Raw genomic sequence first — 15,283 nt, forward strand, 5'->3', positions numbered from 1 at the left:
CGTTGGCGTAAATCATTATAAAACTAGTCGTGAACAAATTTAATACGGCCCTGCTTCGTAGCGTTATAGGACAGGAAGGATCTGCCGTACCCAATCGAGTCCCAAAAGGATGAGGAGAGTGGGTGGGCGCGATCGGACACGTTCCCGAAGCGACTCCCCACTTCGTAAGAAAGCAAGAAGAGTGGGGAGACAAGAGTCGGGGCCCTTGGGTCCTCTCGCTCTCGAACTCGCTCTTAAGAAGGGGAGAGAGAGAGAGAGAGAGAGAAAGAGAAGAGGGCAAGGGGGCAAAGGCACATTCAAGGCAGAACGAAGCAGGCAGTGAAGGTGGAAGGCACCAAACGGTCTCTCACGATATCGCGGCCAGCCTTTCTTTTATATTCTCTCTCACTCTCTCTCTCTCTCTCTCTCTCTCTCTCTCTCTCTCTCTCTCTCTCTCTCTCTCTCTCTCCCTCATTTCATCTCTCTTCAGTTACTTATGTCGATCAGTGAATAGATTTAAGTGAATTCGCCGAGAAAGATCAAAGTTTTGTTCAAGAAGAGATGGTGCGCGTTCGACGATGGCGGATTGAAACTTAATAAAGGAGCACGCGAGCGCATGTGCCATGCTTTATCCATTCGAGAGGAATCTTCTTCTCTTATCCCTGAAAGAATAGAGCGAATAACGCGTCTATTCGACGCTATTGGGGTGGATTCGAGAAGATGCCCTCTTCGGCCTCTTCCAGAGGGGAAGCTCCTTCTTAAGAGAATAATAACAACGAGGAGGAGACGACGAGGAGGGTGAACATCGTGTCGAAAATAGAACGTTCTAACGCTGAGGTACGTTCGTCGAGTTTCGGGCATGCGAAGGTGTCTTCTGCTGTTTCTTCTTCTTTTTGGAGACGGCGAACGAGAGAAATTCGATTCGAGAAGTTTAACTCGTCGAGATCGATCTTCCGCAGGTGAGCCACTCCTTTCTTTTAACTTGCAACGAATCGAACACCAGCAGGAAATACTCTTGACATCGCGTGCGAATTTCACTCGGCGGACAGAGGTATCTACCTTCTTGTTACGACTTTCCCTGAAATTTAAACCTCGTAGGTAGGTAGATCAAAATCTTTTGCTCGAAAGCTTATTCTGTGTATCCATACATGAATCTCCTCGAACAGAATAGAAGAAATTCTCACAGTTTTATCCGCGAATACCTCGTCCTTTAGGGTGGCTCAATATTTTCCTTTCTTTTGTCTCGTTGCAACTTTTTCTTCCTTTTATCCTTCGATGCAAGAAAAAAGAAAGAGAAAGAGAGAGCAAAAGGCGTCGGAATCGAACTTGACCGTGACCTTGGACCGAATTCCTCGACATGTATAAAGATATGTGAAGAATGCGTATTAATCAAAGAGAAACACAAACTCTCACGCGTAGAACTTTCGTCAAATTTGAATTTTCATCTTTCGAAACGGACGAGTAGTTGAGGTCTCTCTTTTTTCGCTCTCGATTATTACGTCATAACAGAGAGAGAGAGAGAGAGAGAGAGAGAGAGAGAGAGAGAGAGAGAAACTCCTCGACTCTTCTGGGATTGCGAGGAGATACCGAATTTGACTTTATATTTATTGTCCACTAGTTTGTATGCATAACTGGTGTCTAGTTACCTTTTGTAATCCGAAAGGATTTATCAAGTTCAACGAGATATCGTCGAGGGTGATTTATAAGATAGAAACTTTCGCTTTTGCTGACACACGCGTTTTATTCGGCATTTGTTTTCTCTCCAATTTGCACGAAATTTGAATGATCGAAAAATAATTTTATTCGACTAATTATGAAATTTCTTCTCTATTAGATTTCAGAATGTCTCAGGCATCGTTATCGAACGATTTGGAAAGCACAATGAACGATTTGGAGGGAAGCCAGCACCAGCAGCAGCAACAGCAGCAGCAACAACATCCTTGTCAATGTTCGACGATGAGCGGCATTAATTCGATGAGGACGCAACGGGAGAGAACGGAGAGAAGCGTGGGAAACACAAGGATCTCGAGCGGTCAGGAAATTCCTCGAGGATTGGAGGTACTACAGAATGCGTTTGAGCCGTTAAGAAGATTGGACAGTCCGATGTCTCATCAGGAAACGCAACAATTGAATTTGGAAAAGGCGAGAAACGTCGAGATTTTGGAACATCAAAGTACGCCGCTTACGCGACACGCTCGCAACGTTCCGTGTAGTCCAAGAAATTTGGATCTTTCGCGAAATCTTGCCTTCGAGGCGGCGAGAAGAGTCCAGGAATCATCGAATTTGCAGGAGAGTCGACAAAGTTTGACGTCCAGTCCTAGTCATCCGTCGGATATCAATACGAATCCGATGGAAACGTCGGCGAAGGAAACGTCGGAAAAACAATTGGACGATCCCTGTGGTTTGTCTCCGAAACAAAACATCTCGAAGGATAAATTGAAAAACATACAACAGGTTTTGAACACCTATCAGCATCATCGAATACCTATCAGCGGGGAATCTAATACGCCGGAACGGAACGTTCATGGCCATTTTCACGGCGATTCTCACGTGCATTTACACAAGCACAACGTCGATAACTCGAGAACCAACGCGAATCTAGAGGCGAGCGACGGTCTTAAGGGATTCCAGCAGCGACAGCATAGCCATCATCATCACGGAACAGTAAAGCCCTCGAACGTGACTCATCATCACGGGCCCGCGATGATGCACCATGCGGGGGGACATCATCATGGAAATCTCGCGACCGGCTTGGTCGGTCACATACACGGAAGCTCGACGACGGGCCTAAATGGATCCGGTAACGTTCCGCCGACGATCAATCACGGCAATACGGCTGGCGGCAATAATCCAAATTCTCATCATCACGCTAACCCTATCGCCACTACGACGACAACGATGGCGACGACGGTGACGGCGACGGCAGCGGCGACGACGGCGACGACGATGACGACGACGACGACGTCGTTGTCGACGACGACGATGACGGCGACGACAACGACGACGACATCGATCGCCGGACAGAAGGGTTCACCTATGGCGAGTCATCGTCATCCTACCGTATCGAGTGCAATCAGCGGTGCCTCTTCTAACTCGAGCATGATGAATCACGGTGGATCGCCGAGCGTACATCGGCACGTAGTAAACGCGAGTGCCAGTTTATCGGCTACACCATTGGTCGCTCGACATCACGGCAGTTCGACCGGTAGCTTGACCGGTCGCTCGAGCATCAATCATCATCACGTGAGTTCCGGTATCTCCTGCGAATCTTCTTCGTCGAACGCGAATACCAGGACTCATAGCAGGCTGGATCACGTTCACGATCATCATCATCATCTGCAACAGGTCCACTCTTTGCACCCTGACTCGAGATCGAGAGATAGAGCAGCCTCGTTAGTTCATCCTCTCGATGAACATCACGGTCATCATCACGGGCACGTCCATGCTCATGGTCATCCTCACGTGCAAAACAACGATACCAAAAATTCATCCCTGATAAGGGTGGATGCGATCCAGGTTTGTTCATATTATTTAGTATTGTTCTTTTTCTTTTTTTTTTCCTTTTTCTTTTTTTCTTTTTTTGACGATAAAAAAAAGTTTGCTCGCACTACAAAAGTATTTCGCGCTTCGTGACTTACGATCATCAGGTGTCAGCACCGTCGAAGAACAGCAAGTGTCAGTGTCATGCCGTACAACAGGCTAGCGGGAACAAAAGAAGTTCGGAGGGTGAGACCGACGACGGTGGAATCGTCGAAGTAACGTCGAGGACTCATCAACCTCCGGCTCTACCGCCTCGACCACCTCCCAGACCAACGAGACGTTACGAGGCAGCGACTGCCGATCAATGCGAGTATTTTTGCATCTTTTCTATTTACTTTCAAAAAAGTCAAACTTTTAGCCTTATTCTTTGACGCTCGAATATAATCGAGTGGTATCACCCTGATGCATCCCTTCGAACTTTGAAAGAGTACCGCAAGGGCTCGCGACGATCTCGCGGATATATCGACCAGTCGTTGTTCTCGAGCAAACGAGAGAAGGACGATTCGTGTCGGAGCTTACGGGAAAAGGAACGTCGAACGACGTTACTTTCGTGTTTTCTCGCGACTAACGAAATTACGCGACAGAGAGGAAGATTCGAGAAAATAGTTACAACCGGGTGCATTCATCATCGTATTTACGATTTTCTCGTGTCACATTCGCCGACCACCACCTGTGGGACATCTCAACGTGACAAGTACCCCGACTTTCTACCTACCCCCCTTCTCTCTCTCTCTCTCTCTCTCTCTCTCTCTTTCTCTCTCTCTCTCTCTCTCTCTCTCTCTCTCTCTCTCTCTCTGTCCCTCTTAGTCGTTTTGTGTCATTCGTGACAACACTTGTACACCTTTTGGAAGATGCTAGTGTCCGAGGAATGACTTCTTTTTCCGAAGGAACAAATGGACGAAGATAAAGATAAAAAGACGAACTACTACGAAGAAGAAGGAGCTTTTGTTCCAGCAAGATTATTCGGAAAATAGTCAATGCGTTATCGGTGAACTTTGAGGAAGGTAGAGTGCGTAATAAGGTGGTGACCTTGAACCATGAGGCCTCCGCGTTAATAGACCACGTAGAAGAGAGGGGGAACGTCTTTGAATCGCCGTTACCTATTGACATTTTAAAGTCAAAGAGTTCATATCGAGAGGGTGCGCTCGAGAGTTGGGCTCTCTCGCAGGCTCATTATGTTACAACGCGTTAGATATTCTACGTGCTCTCACGGCGAATCCTCGCGACCACGTGCGATCCTTCGATTCTTCCCTCGAGAAGGAAAAGCAAACAGTTAGGGAAGAGAAGCTTGAAGGAAAGCTTTAAGTGGCGAAATATCGTCGATTGTTCAACGGCAAAGATGGATGGATATCCGGTGCTTCAAATAGTACGCTGTCGCCTGGGAACGGAGATGGAGATAGACAGCCAGGGTTACCTTCGCAATGGCGGCACATTCGCATCCCACTACCCATTCTGCCAACACGCAACACGAGATCTCGTACTCGCACCCCTGGGTACGTCGATTAAATAGTACGTCAAAGGGGTATTTGAAATTATCAAATACCCGTGATCCTTACTCACTTTTTTCCAATCACCTTCGCGTGTCCCACAAACAAGGGATAGAAATTATATTCTTGGATGTCTATAAACAGGAGATAAAATGTATTTTTATATACCTTCCAAGATACGAGATTTAAAAATTAATCCCACGACCTTCCCAGTTTTATATACAGTTTTATCGCGATCTTAGCTTTCCTGAAAATTTTACGAAATCGTTCTGAAAGGGGAAAAACAGATAATACGAATAGGGAGGAGAGCGCTCGAGTCAGGCTGCGGTTAGATCGTTTAAAATCATTGAGCACGGTACGATTAAAGATTTGCTACTCGTACATCGATAAAGTTACGGCGTTTGAAAATGGAAAGCTTTACTTAGTTTCCCTGAACGAGTTCGGCTGTTACAGGAAGGAGGATTTATTAAGAAACGTTCGCTCGTTCTAAAACTAGGAGCAGGTAGTACAGGTAGTCGATCTTTCCACGGAATCCTTTTGCCGATCATTGCATTGTAAAAGGCGTCATAAATGTGCCTTGTAAAGTCGTTTGGAAAAAGAAAAAAAAAAGAAAGAAAAAGAAGAAAAAGAACACGATCTTCTCTTCCTTTCGACGAATGGGTCGGAGGTAAGATCCTAGCTAAACTTGGGCCAGTTCTTTCTCCGGCGAATTTCTTCGAAGATTAAAATCGGAAAGAGGTCAAGTAAATCGTTTCACAAAGAAAGCCGATAGGACGTGGATATATTAGATAGAATATGAGGGATAGAACCATACATTTTCCACGTTTCGTTCACTTTTCGTCATATAACTTAACGAAAATGTGTAATAACAAAAGCAATAGCTGTCACCAGAGATCGCATTTGTTGGTGTCACGTCGAAATATCTCTAGTAGAAATACGATAAAGTTGATTAAAAAGTCCGACGTCGATGAGTCTCGAGAGAACTCGGCATTGTTCTCTCGGAGTAAGGTGTATTAGGTATCGATGCTGCGCGTCCGGTATTCATCGAGAGAATTCCAATGCGAATGTGTACGATCGAATAACGAGAAAGCATATACAATGGAGTCGAGCTCGAGTACGAGCATAGTAAAGGGACTATGCTTTTACTCGATATAACAGATCCAAAGTATTTTAAAATACTCGATCCCCCTTTGTGTTCTGGAAAGTCAAGTGCCACTCTCGATGTAAACTTTTTTCGATCAAAGGAAAAACTCGGGACTATAGGATGAATTGAGGGAAAAGCAAGAGAAACTTTCGTCCTTTTTAAAGAATGTCAAACTTTGCAGGTCATACCGGCGAAGGTGGCTGCTGCAAGAAATAGTCGTTCTTTGTTGCCTTTGCGGTGGGCTCAGCGCGGCAGTCGGTAGCCTCTTTTTGGCGGTGCACGCTGTCCTTTCAGCCCACACGGCCAGTTTGGCGTCTTCGAGACCGTACCGTCTTACATTCCTGGCATAATGGTGAGAGACAAAGGTTACACGGCTCTATCTATGGAAATTACGTAAGAAGGGATCGAACGGACGTTCGATGATGCATTCACGGTTTATGTCAAAGAAAGAGACTTCGATTGACCTTCGAGCGAGATTTATCATCGATTAAATTTAGCGTTAATTATAAAAAAGGTTAGCACGCTTTAACTGCAAAGAGTAAAGAAAAGAGATTATTGCCTTTTTCGCAGTGTATGAGGGGACTATTTACGATGCTTTGGCAAGGCGAAAGCACAGCACGGTCTTTTGGAAGTATAAAAAGTCAATGTAGGAAATCTAATGCAGATAAAGAAGCGATAAGGAAGGAAGACATTGGGGATGTCTTTGCGTTTAATTATTGCAGATGAAAGTCTGCGGCTCGGTTGGCGTTGTGTGCGCCCTGGTCTGCGTTCTCGTGACGGTCACTACGACGGTGATTCACATGTCCCGATTGCAAGGTCTTCGAGAATGCGTTTATACGGAAAGAGCCAGGTAATAAGGAAAGAGCCATTACGATACGACGTATCGTAGAATCATTGTACGAATCGAACGTTCGAACACGTTCATACGTGAGATAAAATTGTTCTTAGATCGTGCACGTGTTACGGTGCACCGCAATCGAAGGAAGATCCCGGTGTACTGTTCGAGGGTACTCCGCATTGCGAGGCCGTTCACGGTGCCCTTTACGCTTGCCTAAGAGCCCTTTTCGGTGTCTCGGTAGCTGGGATACTTGCCTGCATATTCTCCTGCATGTTGGTTTATCAGTTACTGAGTCATGAAAAGAAAAAGATGTATTGGGAACAGCTGGAGCTCAGATGCAGATCGTTGTACGGTCAAGGCGGGCCGGTCGGCCCACCGACCGCTTCCTGCGGATGTTGCAACGATTGCGGCGGGGCCAGTCCGTGGTGGGCCCAAACGCCAGGAAATCTCTACACGCCGAATCCGGACTTGGCGCCTTCGAGGTAACGTCCCTAAACAGATTCGCGCAGTAGGGACTTTCTACTTTTGATTTTCTACGGACGCAACCGACTACTTTTTCGTACCTATAACCACCGGTTCGGGCTTCTCTCCGGTTGGCAAATTCCACGAATATCGTGAAAGGAGAGTGAGATAAACTCCTAAACGAGACGTCGGTCCCGTCGAGAGCTTCGGGTAAACCGCTAATGTATGGAATCGATTAAAGTCGGCATTCCGTTTGGTATTTCTTCGTTCTACGGAAATAAATTACGAGCGACGATAAACGCGTTTGGCTACGGGGAGGCCTCGCGATAATAAAAACGTACAACGTTAGAGACGCCGCGTGATACGATCTACGAGTCGTCGGTGATTTTTGCACGGACCCACCGTGACGCGCGTCCAGCTTTTTGCCATTCTCATCTCATGTCTCGCGTCCCATCTAACGTCCACGAGACAACTCAGAACTGAATGCATTGTCGTTATTTCAGACGGTGGCGATTACCGTGGTGTCTAGATCGAGAGGACCAGCGCCGTAGTCCGACTCGAATTACGCTTCCACACGCAAACGAGACAGGGCCGAGACTAACGCCGACAACGCGGCTGGCCCTTATAGCGCCTAAATTCACAGTCGAGCGGCCCTTATTCCGTTCTTAATACACCCAATGGACCCTATACGACGAGTACAGCGTCTTATAGCGTTTTGGAGACACCGGTTCCTCTCTGGGGGCCCGCCGCCGCTTACAGCGATCCAAACACAGTCCAGCTCGTAGGCCGCAAGTCACGGGATGCGAGGCCGAGAATGAGCAGAGAACGATAATTTTGACAACAACGAAGGTTAGACACCAACGAAAGCTTCTCAATCTTATCCGGGACGATAATTCTTAATCGTAATATCGTTCCCTTGCAGATCACAGATCGAGATCGACGAAACGTCCCTCGGACAATTACGAGAACGCCGAAGAGATATCGAATAGTACCGATCCCGAGGGCGGAAACGACGGGACTATGAAGGGTAGGAGAGCTAGGAAACCCCTGAAGGCGTCGAGAATGGAGCTTTTCAACAGGAACCCAATCCCGCTGCGAAACAATCCGAAAGCGAATTGTATTTTGGCGATGTTTCCTCTTGTTGCGGCCCGGAGAGTAGCTTCTATGATCTGGCTGTTGAGAAAGAAGGTAAAATTTCTTTTGGGCAGATATTCGTTTTTTTTTTTTTTTTTTTTTTTTTTTTTTTTTTTCTTTTTTCTTTGTTTTCTTCATGTAAATTGCATCCAATAAGATGATCGACAGACAATGATTTTCGGCGATCGATTGGTTTCAGGGACCGAACATTCGGAAGGGGTGGATTATTTGGCAGCTCGTTTGGGCAAACGACAGTTGTCGAAACGATCGAGACTTCCTCTTCCGTTGCCCTCGGACGGTGGCGACATACCGTCCGATAGTTATGCCAATAGCGACGAGCCTAGAAACGTTAGGGGCCCCTTTTTGGCACCCGATGCTCAATACGAGGTCATTCAACAAGCTCGTTATTCGTATTATGCGCCGAAAGAAGACGAAGAGCTTGAGGAAGAGGCTGCCACGTCGAGTTACTTCAGAGAGGAGGAGACTGATCGTCCAAGGGACAGGGATTACAGGGACTATCACAGCGGTCAGGAAGAGGAGGCACCTCAGTGTTGTTTGAGCGATTCCACGACCTTGGATTCTGGCTGGCAAAGTGCCGAGCAACAACAATCGGACGATAACGTTCGACCGGTTAACGTGTAATCGGTTTCCCTTTCTTTTTTCTTTTCTTTTTTTTTTTTCGAAAGGAGAGAATCAGAGGATGGAGGTAGAGGAATCGCGTATTTAAGAACGATTTGGATCAGTTGAGAAGATCGAACGCGAGCAAACTTTCGTCGATCTTTTTCGTTCGTATCCTCGATCTTCGACGATGGAGACTGAAACGACGTTGCCATATATAAAATTATTCTTTAATGCCAAGGTGCGCGCTATTTAATGTATTCATTTTCGATGGAAGACGAGATCAGTCTAGTTAGAGGAAATAGTAAATAACGTAGAGAGATGTAGGATAATTAATAGTGAACTCAACGATGTCGCTCATGGTTGCTCGTAGTAATCGTTACTATTATTTAAGTATATCGTAAGAAGGAAAGTTACACCTTTATTTTCTAAACGAACATTGTAATAAAAACCAACGAACGAAAGAGGCTTGTCCGATGTACTAACGAATGCCACACGTAGACGCAACTGTGACTTTAATTAGGTAATTGTCGCGAATGGGTTATTGGTATGTGGTCTCCGTCTGTGTGAGTGCGCGTTTGTGCGTCGCTCATTGGACCCTTCGACGATCCTCGTCGTCGTTCATCCGATATATCGCTAAAGGAAACGTCCATGTACAAAAGTGTGCTTTACTCTTGCCATTATCTCGTTAGATGTTTTAGCCTTAATTAATTCGAGCGCTTATTAATTGTTCTCGATGAAGTCGTTATCGAACGACTCTTACCGTTACTTATGATTAGTAGTCAAATATTTTGTTTCAATGAACGTGTGCGCACTCGTTTAAAAAAAGTTCTCTCGCGCTTTAAAAACTCGACGTTGACGCGCTACGTCGCTCAACAATCGTTACTTTCATTCGATTTCGTTCGACTTACCAAGCTTTTAAAGATATATACATCTTTCGGCGCGTAAGCAAGTACCTACGTAATAAACACATACGTACTGTACACAATTCAGGTGGACCAAGGATAACGATCGCGTTTAGGAATAGGTAGAAATATTATCGATCATCTATTTCCCGTTGTCGATCGTCAAGAAGTTAAACTCATAAATGGCATAATTTTATATCGCAAGGAATAGATGAGACGGAGAGAACTAGATGCGCAGGTAGATAGACAATGAAAAAGGTTGGATAGTTGAAGAAATAGTTTAACGTTGTTTACTCGATGAAGTGTACCTTAAGAAAGAGAAAGGAAGAACGTAGATAACAGAAAACCCAATGCGCCGTGAAACAATGTAATTAACGATTACAGAGAATAAAGCTTTGTTTTGTAAGAAAAAGGAGGAAAGAGAGAGAGAGAGAGAGAGAGAGAGAGAGAGAGAGAGAAAATCGCGTAGAATGGAAGTTCGATGAAAGCACGTAGGAAAAGTATATCGAAAGAGGAATGCCGGGATCCAAGTTAGAGCTGCCATTATTCGCAATTGTCTTTTTCTTTACTTTGAACTCTAGCGCCTCTAGCATTGGCCAATATCAGATTATAAGATTTCGCAACGGGGCCTCGCGAGAGTCGAACTGTCGCAATGCATTGGATTACGGCAAGAAGGAGGCAAGCTGGCACGTTACCGTTCAAAATCGATCGTACGATCGCGATTGCAGACTCGCTGGTAAAAACGCTAAAAGATCGCTTTGTGAACGTAACTGTTGTAGACAATTGTAATTTGTACGCATAGACGATTCCCAATTCAAATTTAAAAAACATCGAGAATGATTTACAAAGGAGATTCCTCGATTATCAGGAATCAGAGCAGACCAATATCACGGTTAAAACCGAGGCCTTGATAAATACAATATATCGCGCAGGCAGTGGCGCGGCATCACACGGTTACAATAATTATTAATATAAGCATCGTAGACGCGAGATTGCACGCTTAAAAGTTTCATTAAAGCGAAGCGCGGAACGCTTAATTAACGAGATCGCAGCCCGCTGATAAAGTAATCCCGAGGAGTTGTTCGGCATTGGTACGAGAAGACGTTAGAAGCTCGTTCTTTTAGAGCGTACGCTCGTTACAAATAATTACCGTCGTTTAACCGTACACGAGTCTGCCGAGACGTGCCGGCGGCGGCGGCTTTACTTCGTTCCGTTACCAGACACCGATTACGTAAGTATAACTAGCTTAGAGAATATTTTTAGTCGTCTACTTCGGGGACAAGTAATTAACCGATTTATCCTTACGATAACGATATATACATATATTGTATATGTATCGTATATATGGTGTATACCCTGTTATAACAACCTATCTACTTATATCTTAAGGAGAATAATCGTAATACTTTGAGATCGCGGTGAACGAATCAAGTCTCTTTTGCATCTTCCTCTTCGTATTAATTACGTACAGGATCCCTCGACGATTCTGAGAGCTGCTTGATTCGCTAAGAATCTTTCGACCCTTTCACGAAACTCTCTGCTAGATTCGGGTAAGGGAAGTGCAGGATTCGGTGCAGCGCTTTGAACGGAGCTCATAGAATTGATATTTAACGCGCTATCGGATAATCCATGATCGTGATCCAATATATCCGGTCTCGGTGGTGGTGGATGCTTTCTCTTGTGTCCCGCAGAAGCGACCCTCTTCGAATCGTTGTCGTTAACGACGTTGTTGTTACCGTAATCCATGTCCGGAAATCGATTCATCATACCACGTAGAGCTATCTTCGCACTGAGAAGGGACCAAAATACTTCCAAAAGAGAAGCAACGAGTACGTTCACCTTAAGTAGCGTTTCCGTTTGCGAGGATTCGCCGATCCGATCCTTTCGCCAAAAGGATAAAACCTTGTCTCTGTCAAGGGGTACTTCTTTGCTCTTATTTTCCGATTCCTTTTCCAGCTCGTTACCCGAGACAGGCATGGTTCTTTCGTACAATATAGAACTTTCTCCCTTGAGATCGTCGTAGGCGAGTCCCCTGTCGCTTTCGTTAACGTATTTCTCTACTTTCATCGTGGTCTCCTCGACGAGAGCGGTGACGTTGTTATTATTATCGATAACGAAAGGATCGCTCGAACTACGAAGAATCTTTTCCATAGGCCAGAGAGATCCATTATTGGTCTCCGCAACAGCAGCGATATCGAGGATGGTCACGACGAGGCAAAGGACGGCCGCCAGCAACGAGAAGAGATTTGCAGAAAAGAAAATGGTTATATTTCGATCGATGTACCACCTTCTCCAGGCTAAGAGTCCCGCGACGAACGGTACCAAACAGGCTATCGATAATATCGCTCCCTGAACGGAGAGCGCCAGGGTGCCTAGAAGTAGGGAAAGGGCGCCTAAGCCAAAATGTACCAGGGCAAGGCCACCGACGGTTGAAGCCGAATAACGTCGTTCCGACGGGTACAACGACGAGAGAGCCGGCTTCGTCTTCACTTTTATCACGTAAACGTTTTCCATTGTTTTTCGCCTTTGAATGCGTCAGATGCGTCTTGGTTGAGTCGATTATGCACTCCGCACATGACGCGCGTCACACGCGAAGCTCGAGCGAGCCGAGGGTCTTTGCCTGCTCGATCGGGCTCATTCTGAACGCAGAAGGATGCGCTTTTAAATTCGATCGCGGATAAAAGAAATATACTCTCTTCGCTTTCTATCGCGAATTTGCAATCTCTAGGAACGTAGAAAGATATTCTATTCGCTTAGACAGCCAATCAGACGAGGATCTCACAGAGGCGTAACAATTTCTTAATCCTCCTTGCCTCCATTCTTTTCCCTTAATTAACGTTATGCAAGTGCGACCGATTGTGAAGCGACGCGATTATTCTCCGAGTCTTTTTTGTTCAGACGTCGCTTCCGTTTCACAGTCGTTCTCCTTCGAGAACGGATATTCCGTAAAATATTTTATTATCGTTGTTACGTCGCGCGCGGTGCAAGCGCGATCAACTCTGTCTCTCTCTCTCTCTCTCTCTCTCTCTCTCTCTCTCTCTCTCTCTCCCTTCCCCCTCTCTCGCGAGTTCGTTAAATATCTTTTAAGCGTTTCACGCATATGACACGATCGGTCATTCGAGCCGAGAAAATTTATCAAGATAATTTGCCGATCGTAACGTAAAAGAGATCTTTCACGGTAGACGTTTGAATGGTAACTGAGAGATACGAGTAAAGTACTAGTCTCGGTTGAAATTGCTACAAACTTCTCTACGTACCTCCCACGCGAGCGACTTGCAGTGAAAGGGACAACAGAGACCGACGGATAGATATACTCGTATCCTCCAGTGTTACGTTAAGCTCGCTTCACACAGATCGTTACTTTCGTGCAGTTTCACGATAAAAAATAGAAGAAATATCAAAATATTGCGAATCATCGACGATTTCTTTTCCTTTTCAATTACTTTATATCATCGATAATCTTCTGAAAGAAAGAAAAATCTAGTCGGTCGTTAGGTGTTACGCAAATTCGCACGACTTTAGTGTGGATATTACGTTAGAATCGAAGATAACTTTCAGAGAGGAAATATATCCCCATGGTCCTCGGGGAGAGGATAGCTCGTACTAGCTCGTGCTAACCTTTATTGTTGCTCGTTTAAACGTGTAAACCTTAACTCTCGACCTTTTCGCTCGTACATCGTTTATAGAAATAATACGCAAACTATAGATGACCATCGTATTCTCCGCGGATTCCCCGCTCGGTCAATCATTCGGAAAGGTCTATCATTCGTTCGACGAAATGGCACGGTTGTGTGTGTGCAGAGACACGCGTGGGACGACTATGTTTGGCGCCATTAGTCTCTTCTTGCATATTATCTTGAAAATTTACATTTTTCTTTTTTACCGTGACAATCGTTATTCTAATAATGATTTTGACATAGTCAACAGATGGATAATCGATAGCGATTAACCATCGTTTGCCCGTAATTAACGTTAGCCGAGAAAGTTGGCCTAAATCGACAGACCGCAAGAGTTCCATGCAACTTTGTTGTTATTATATCTGGATTCTGCGATGGAACGAGAGGAGTAAAAGGAAAAAGGAGAAAGAAACTTTCTCGATAACGCGGCATGAAAGAAAACTCGACCGAGCGGAGCCGAAGGAGAACGGCTTGCACTTTCCATCAAAAAAACGAATTCTGATCGATCGCGGAATCGCGATTATCGCGATCGGCGACAACGATCTCGTTAAAGGCGTCGTCCCATCGAAACTCGTTCTTACGTAAAACCGAGATAAATAGCACCGCCTTAGAGCGCTAGAGACCAAAGCAAGAACGATCGATCGACTCCACTAGCGGCGTATGATTTAAAAAGAAACGTCGTCGTCGTCGATCGAAAACGAAATATCTTTCGCTTATACGCTAGTTCTTCTTCGTTCGCAATTGATCTCAATTTCGATCGTTTTTCCCATCGCTTTCACTCGACCAGTTTAAACGATGTGCCATGTCGGGAAAGTTTGCAAAAAAAAAAGGCGAGTTTCCGACTAGATACCACTTGAAAAAGGAAATGGAGAAGATACTTTCCTTCTTCTCACTTGCTATCGAGATCGAGCGAAATAATGGAAAAAAAATACCGACGCTTTCCGTTCGTTCCCTGACTTTTCGGCCGTTAACGCTGACGCTTCAACGACTTTCTCTCTCTCTCTCTTAGTATACGCGGAAGGGAGAGAAAGAGGGAACGATAAAGAGCTTGTTTGTGACCGAAATGCATTCGTATTGGAGCAGCTGTTGCGATTGGGGCACGCGTCCCAACGGTCGCGGCAGCTGTCCACAAATCGAACACGGTACATTCCACGCGAGTTCCTCTATCTATAACAGACCGTTGATACTCGAAATACAAGACCGCGACAAAGTTCGCGTTGAAATACCCTACGTGGCTTAAACTGGCCCTTGAATATCGCGATAAAGAGATGAAATAGTATACTCGAAGATTTAACCAAAAATAATAATAAACTATTATGAATAATCAAAGAATAATTTTATGTTTATCCTTTATTTTTATCTTTCAGTTAGAAAACCAATAGGGATAGCGTCGAGCGAGTCGAGAGAAAAAATCTCCTGGTAGAAATTCATAATCGACGTATCGAAAGATTATTTAAAGGGTGAGACATTTAAATTTTAAAGAGTCCGCAAAATGCCGA

General features: G+C 45.1%; 2 protein-coding genes across 2 annotated transcripts; one reads left to right on the forward strand and one right to left on the reverse strand.

The window, feature by feature from the left end:
• Positions 1–420: 420 nt before the first annotated feature.
• LOC124946973 lies at positions 421–10,519 on the forward strand. The gene is given in 17 exon segments (XM_047488504.1): positions 421–938; positions 1,814–3,495; positions 3,627–3,825; positions 6,332–6,361; positions 6,364–6,462; positions 6,465–6,502; positions 6,721–6,749; positions 6,824–7,000; positions 7,099–7,470; positions 7,954–7,972; positions 7,975–8,077; positions 8,080–8,219; positions 8,222–8,246; positions 8,249–8,299; positions 8,373–8,498; positions 8,501–8,638; positions 8,784–10,519. Coding segments are annotated over 17 exon segments (3,771 nt in total). The 5' UTR covers positions 421–838; the 3' UTR covers positions 9,227–10,519.
• On the reverse strand, positions 6,750–15,057 carry LOC124946969. Its single transcript, XM_047488500.1, has one exon. It carries the CDS (start codon positions 12,619–12,621, stop codon positions 11,569–11,571), a length of 1,053 nt encoding a protein of 350 aa, XP_047344456.1. The 5' UTR covers positions 12,622–15,057; the 3' UTR covers positions 6,750–11,568.
• Between the last annotated feature and the right edge of the window lie 226 nt (positions 15,058–15,283).

Source organism: Vespa velutina, chromosome 2 (genome assembly GCF_912470025.1).
Source record: "Vespa velutina chromosome 2, iVesVel2.1, whole genome shotgun sequence".
Lineage (NCBI taxonomy): Eukaryota > Metazoa > Arthropoda > Insecta > Hymenoptera > Vespidae > Vespa > Vespa velutina.

Bases quoted from the DNA above. Each gene is read 5' to 3' on its own strand.
- LOC124946969 (XM_047488500.1), bottom strand. From the start codon at position 12,621: ATGGAAAACGTTTACGTGATAAAAGTGAAGACGAAGCCGGCTCTCTCG.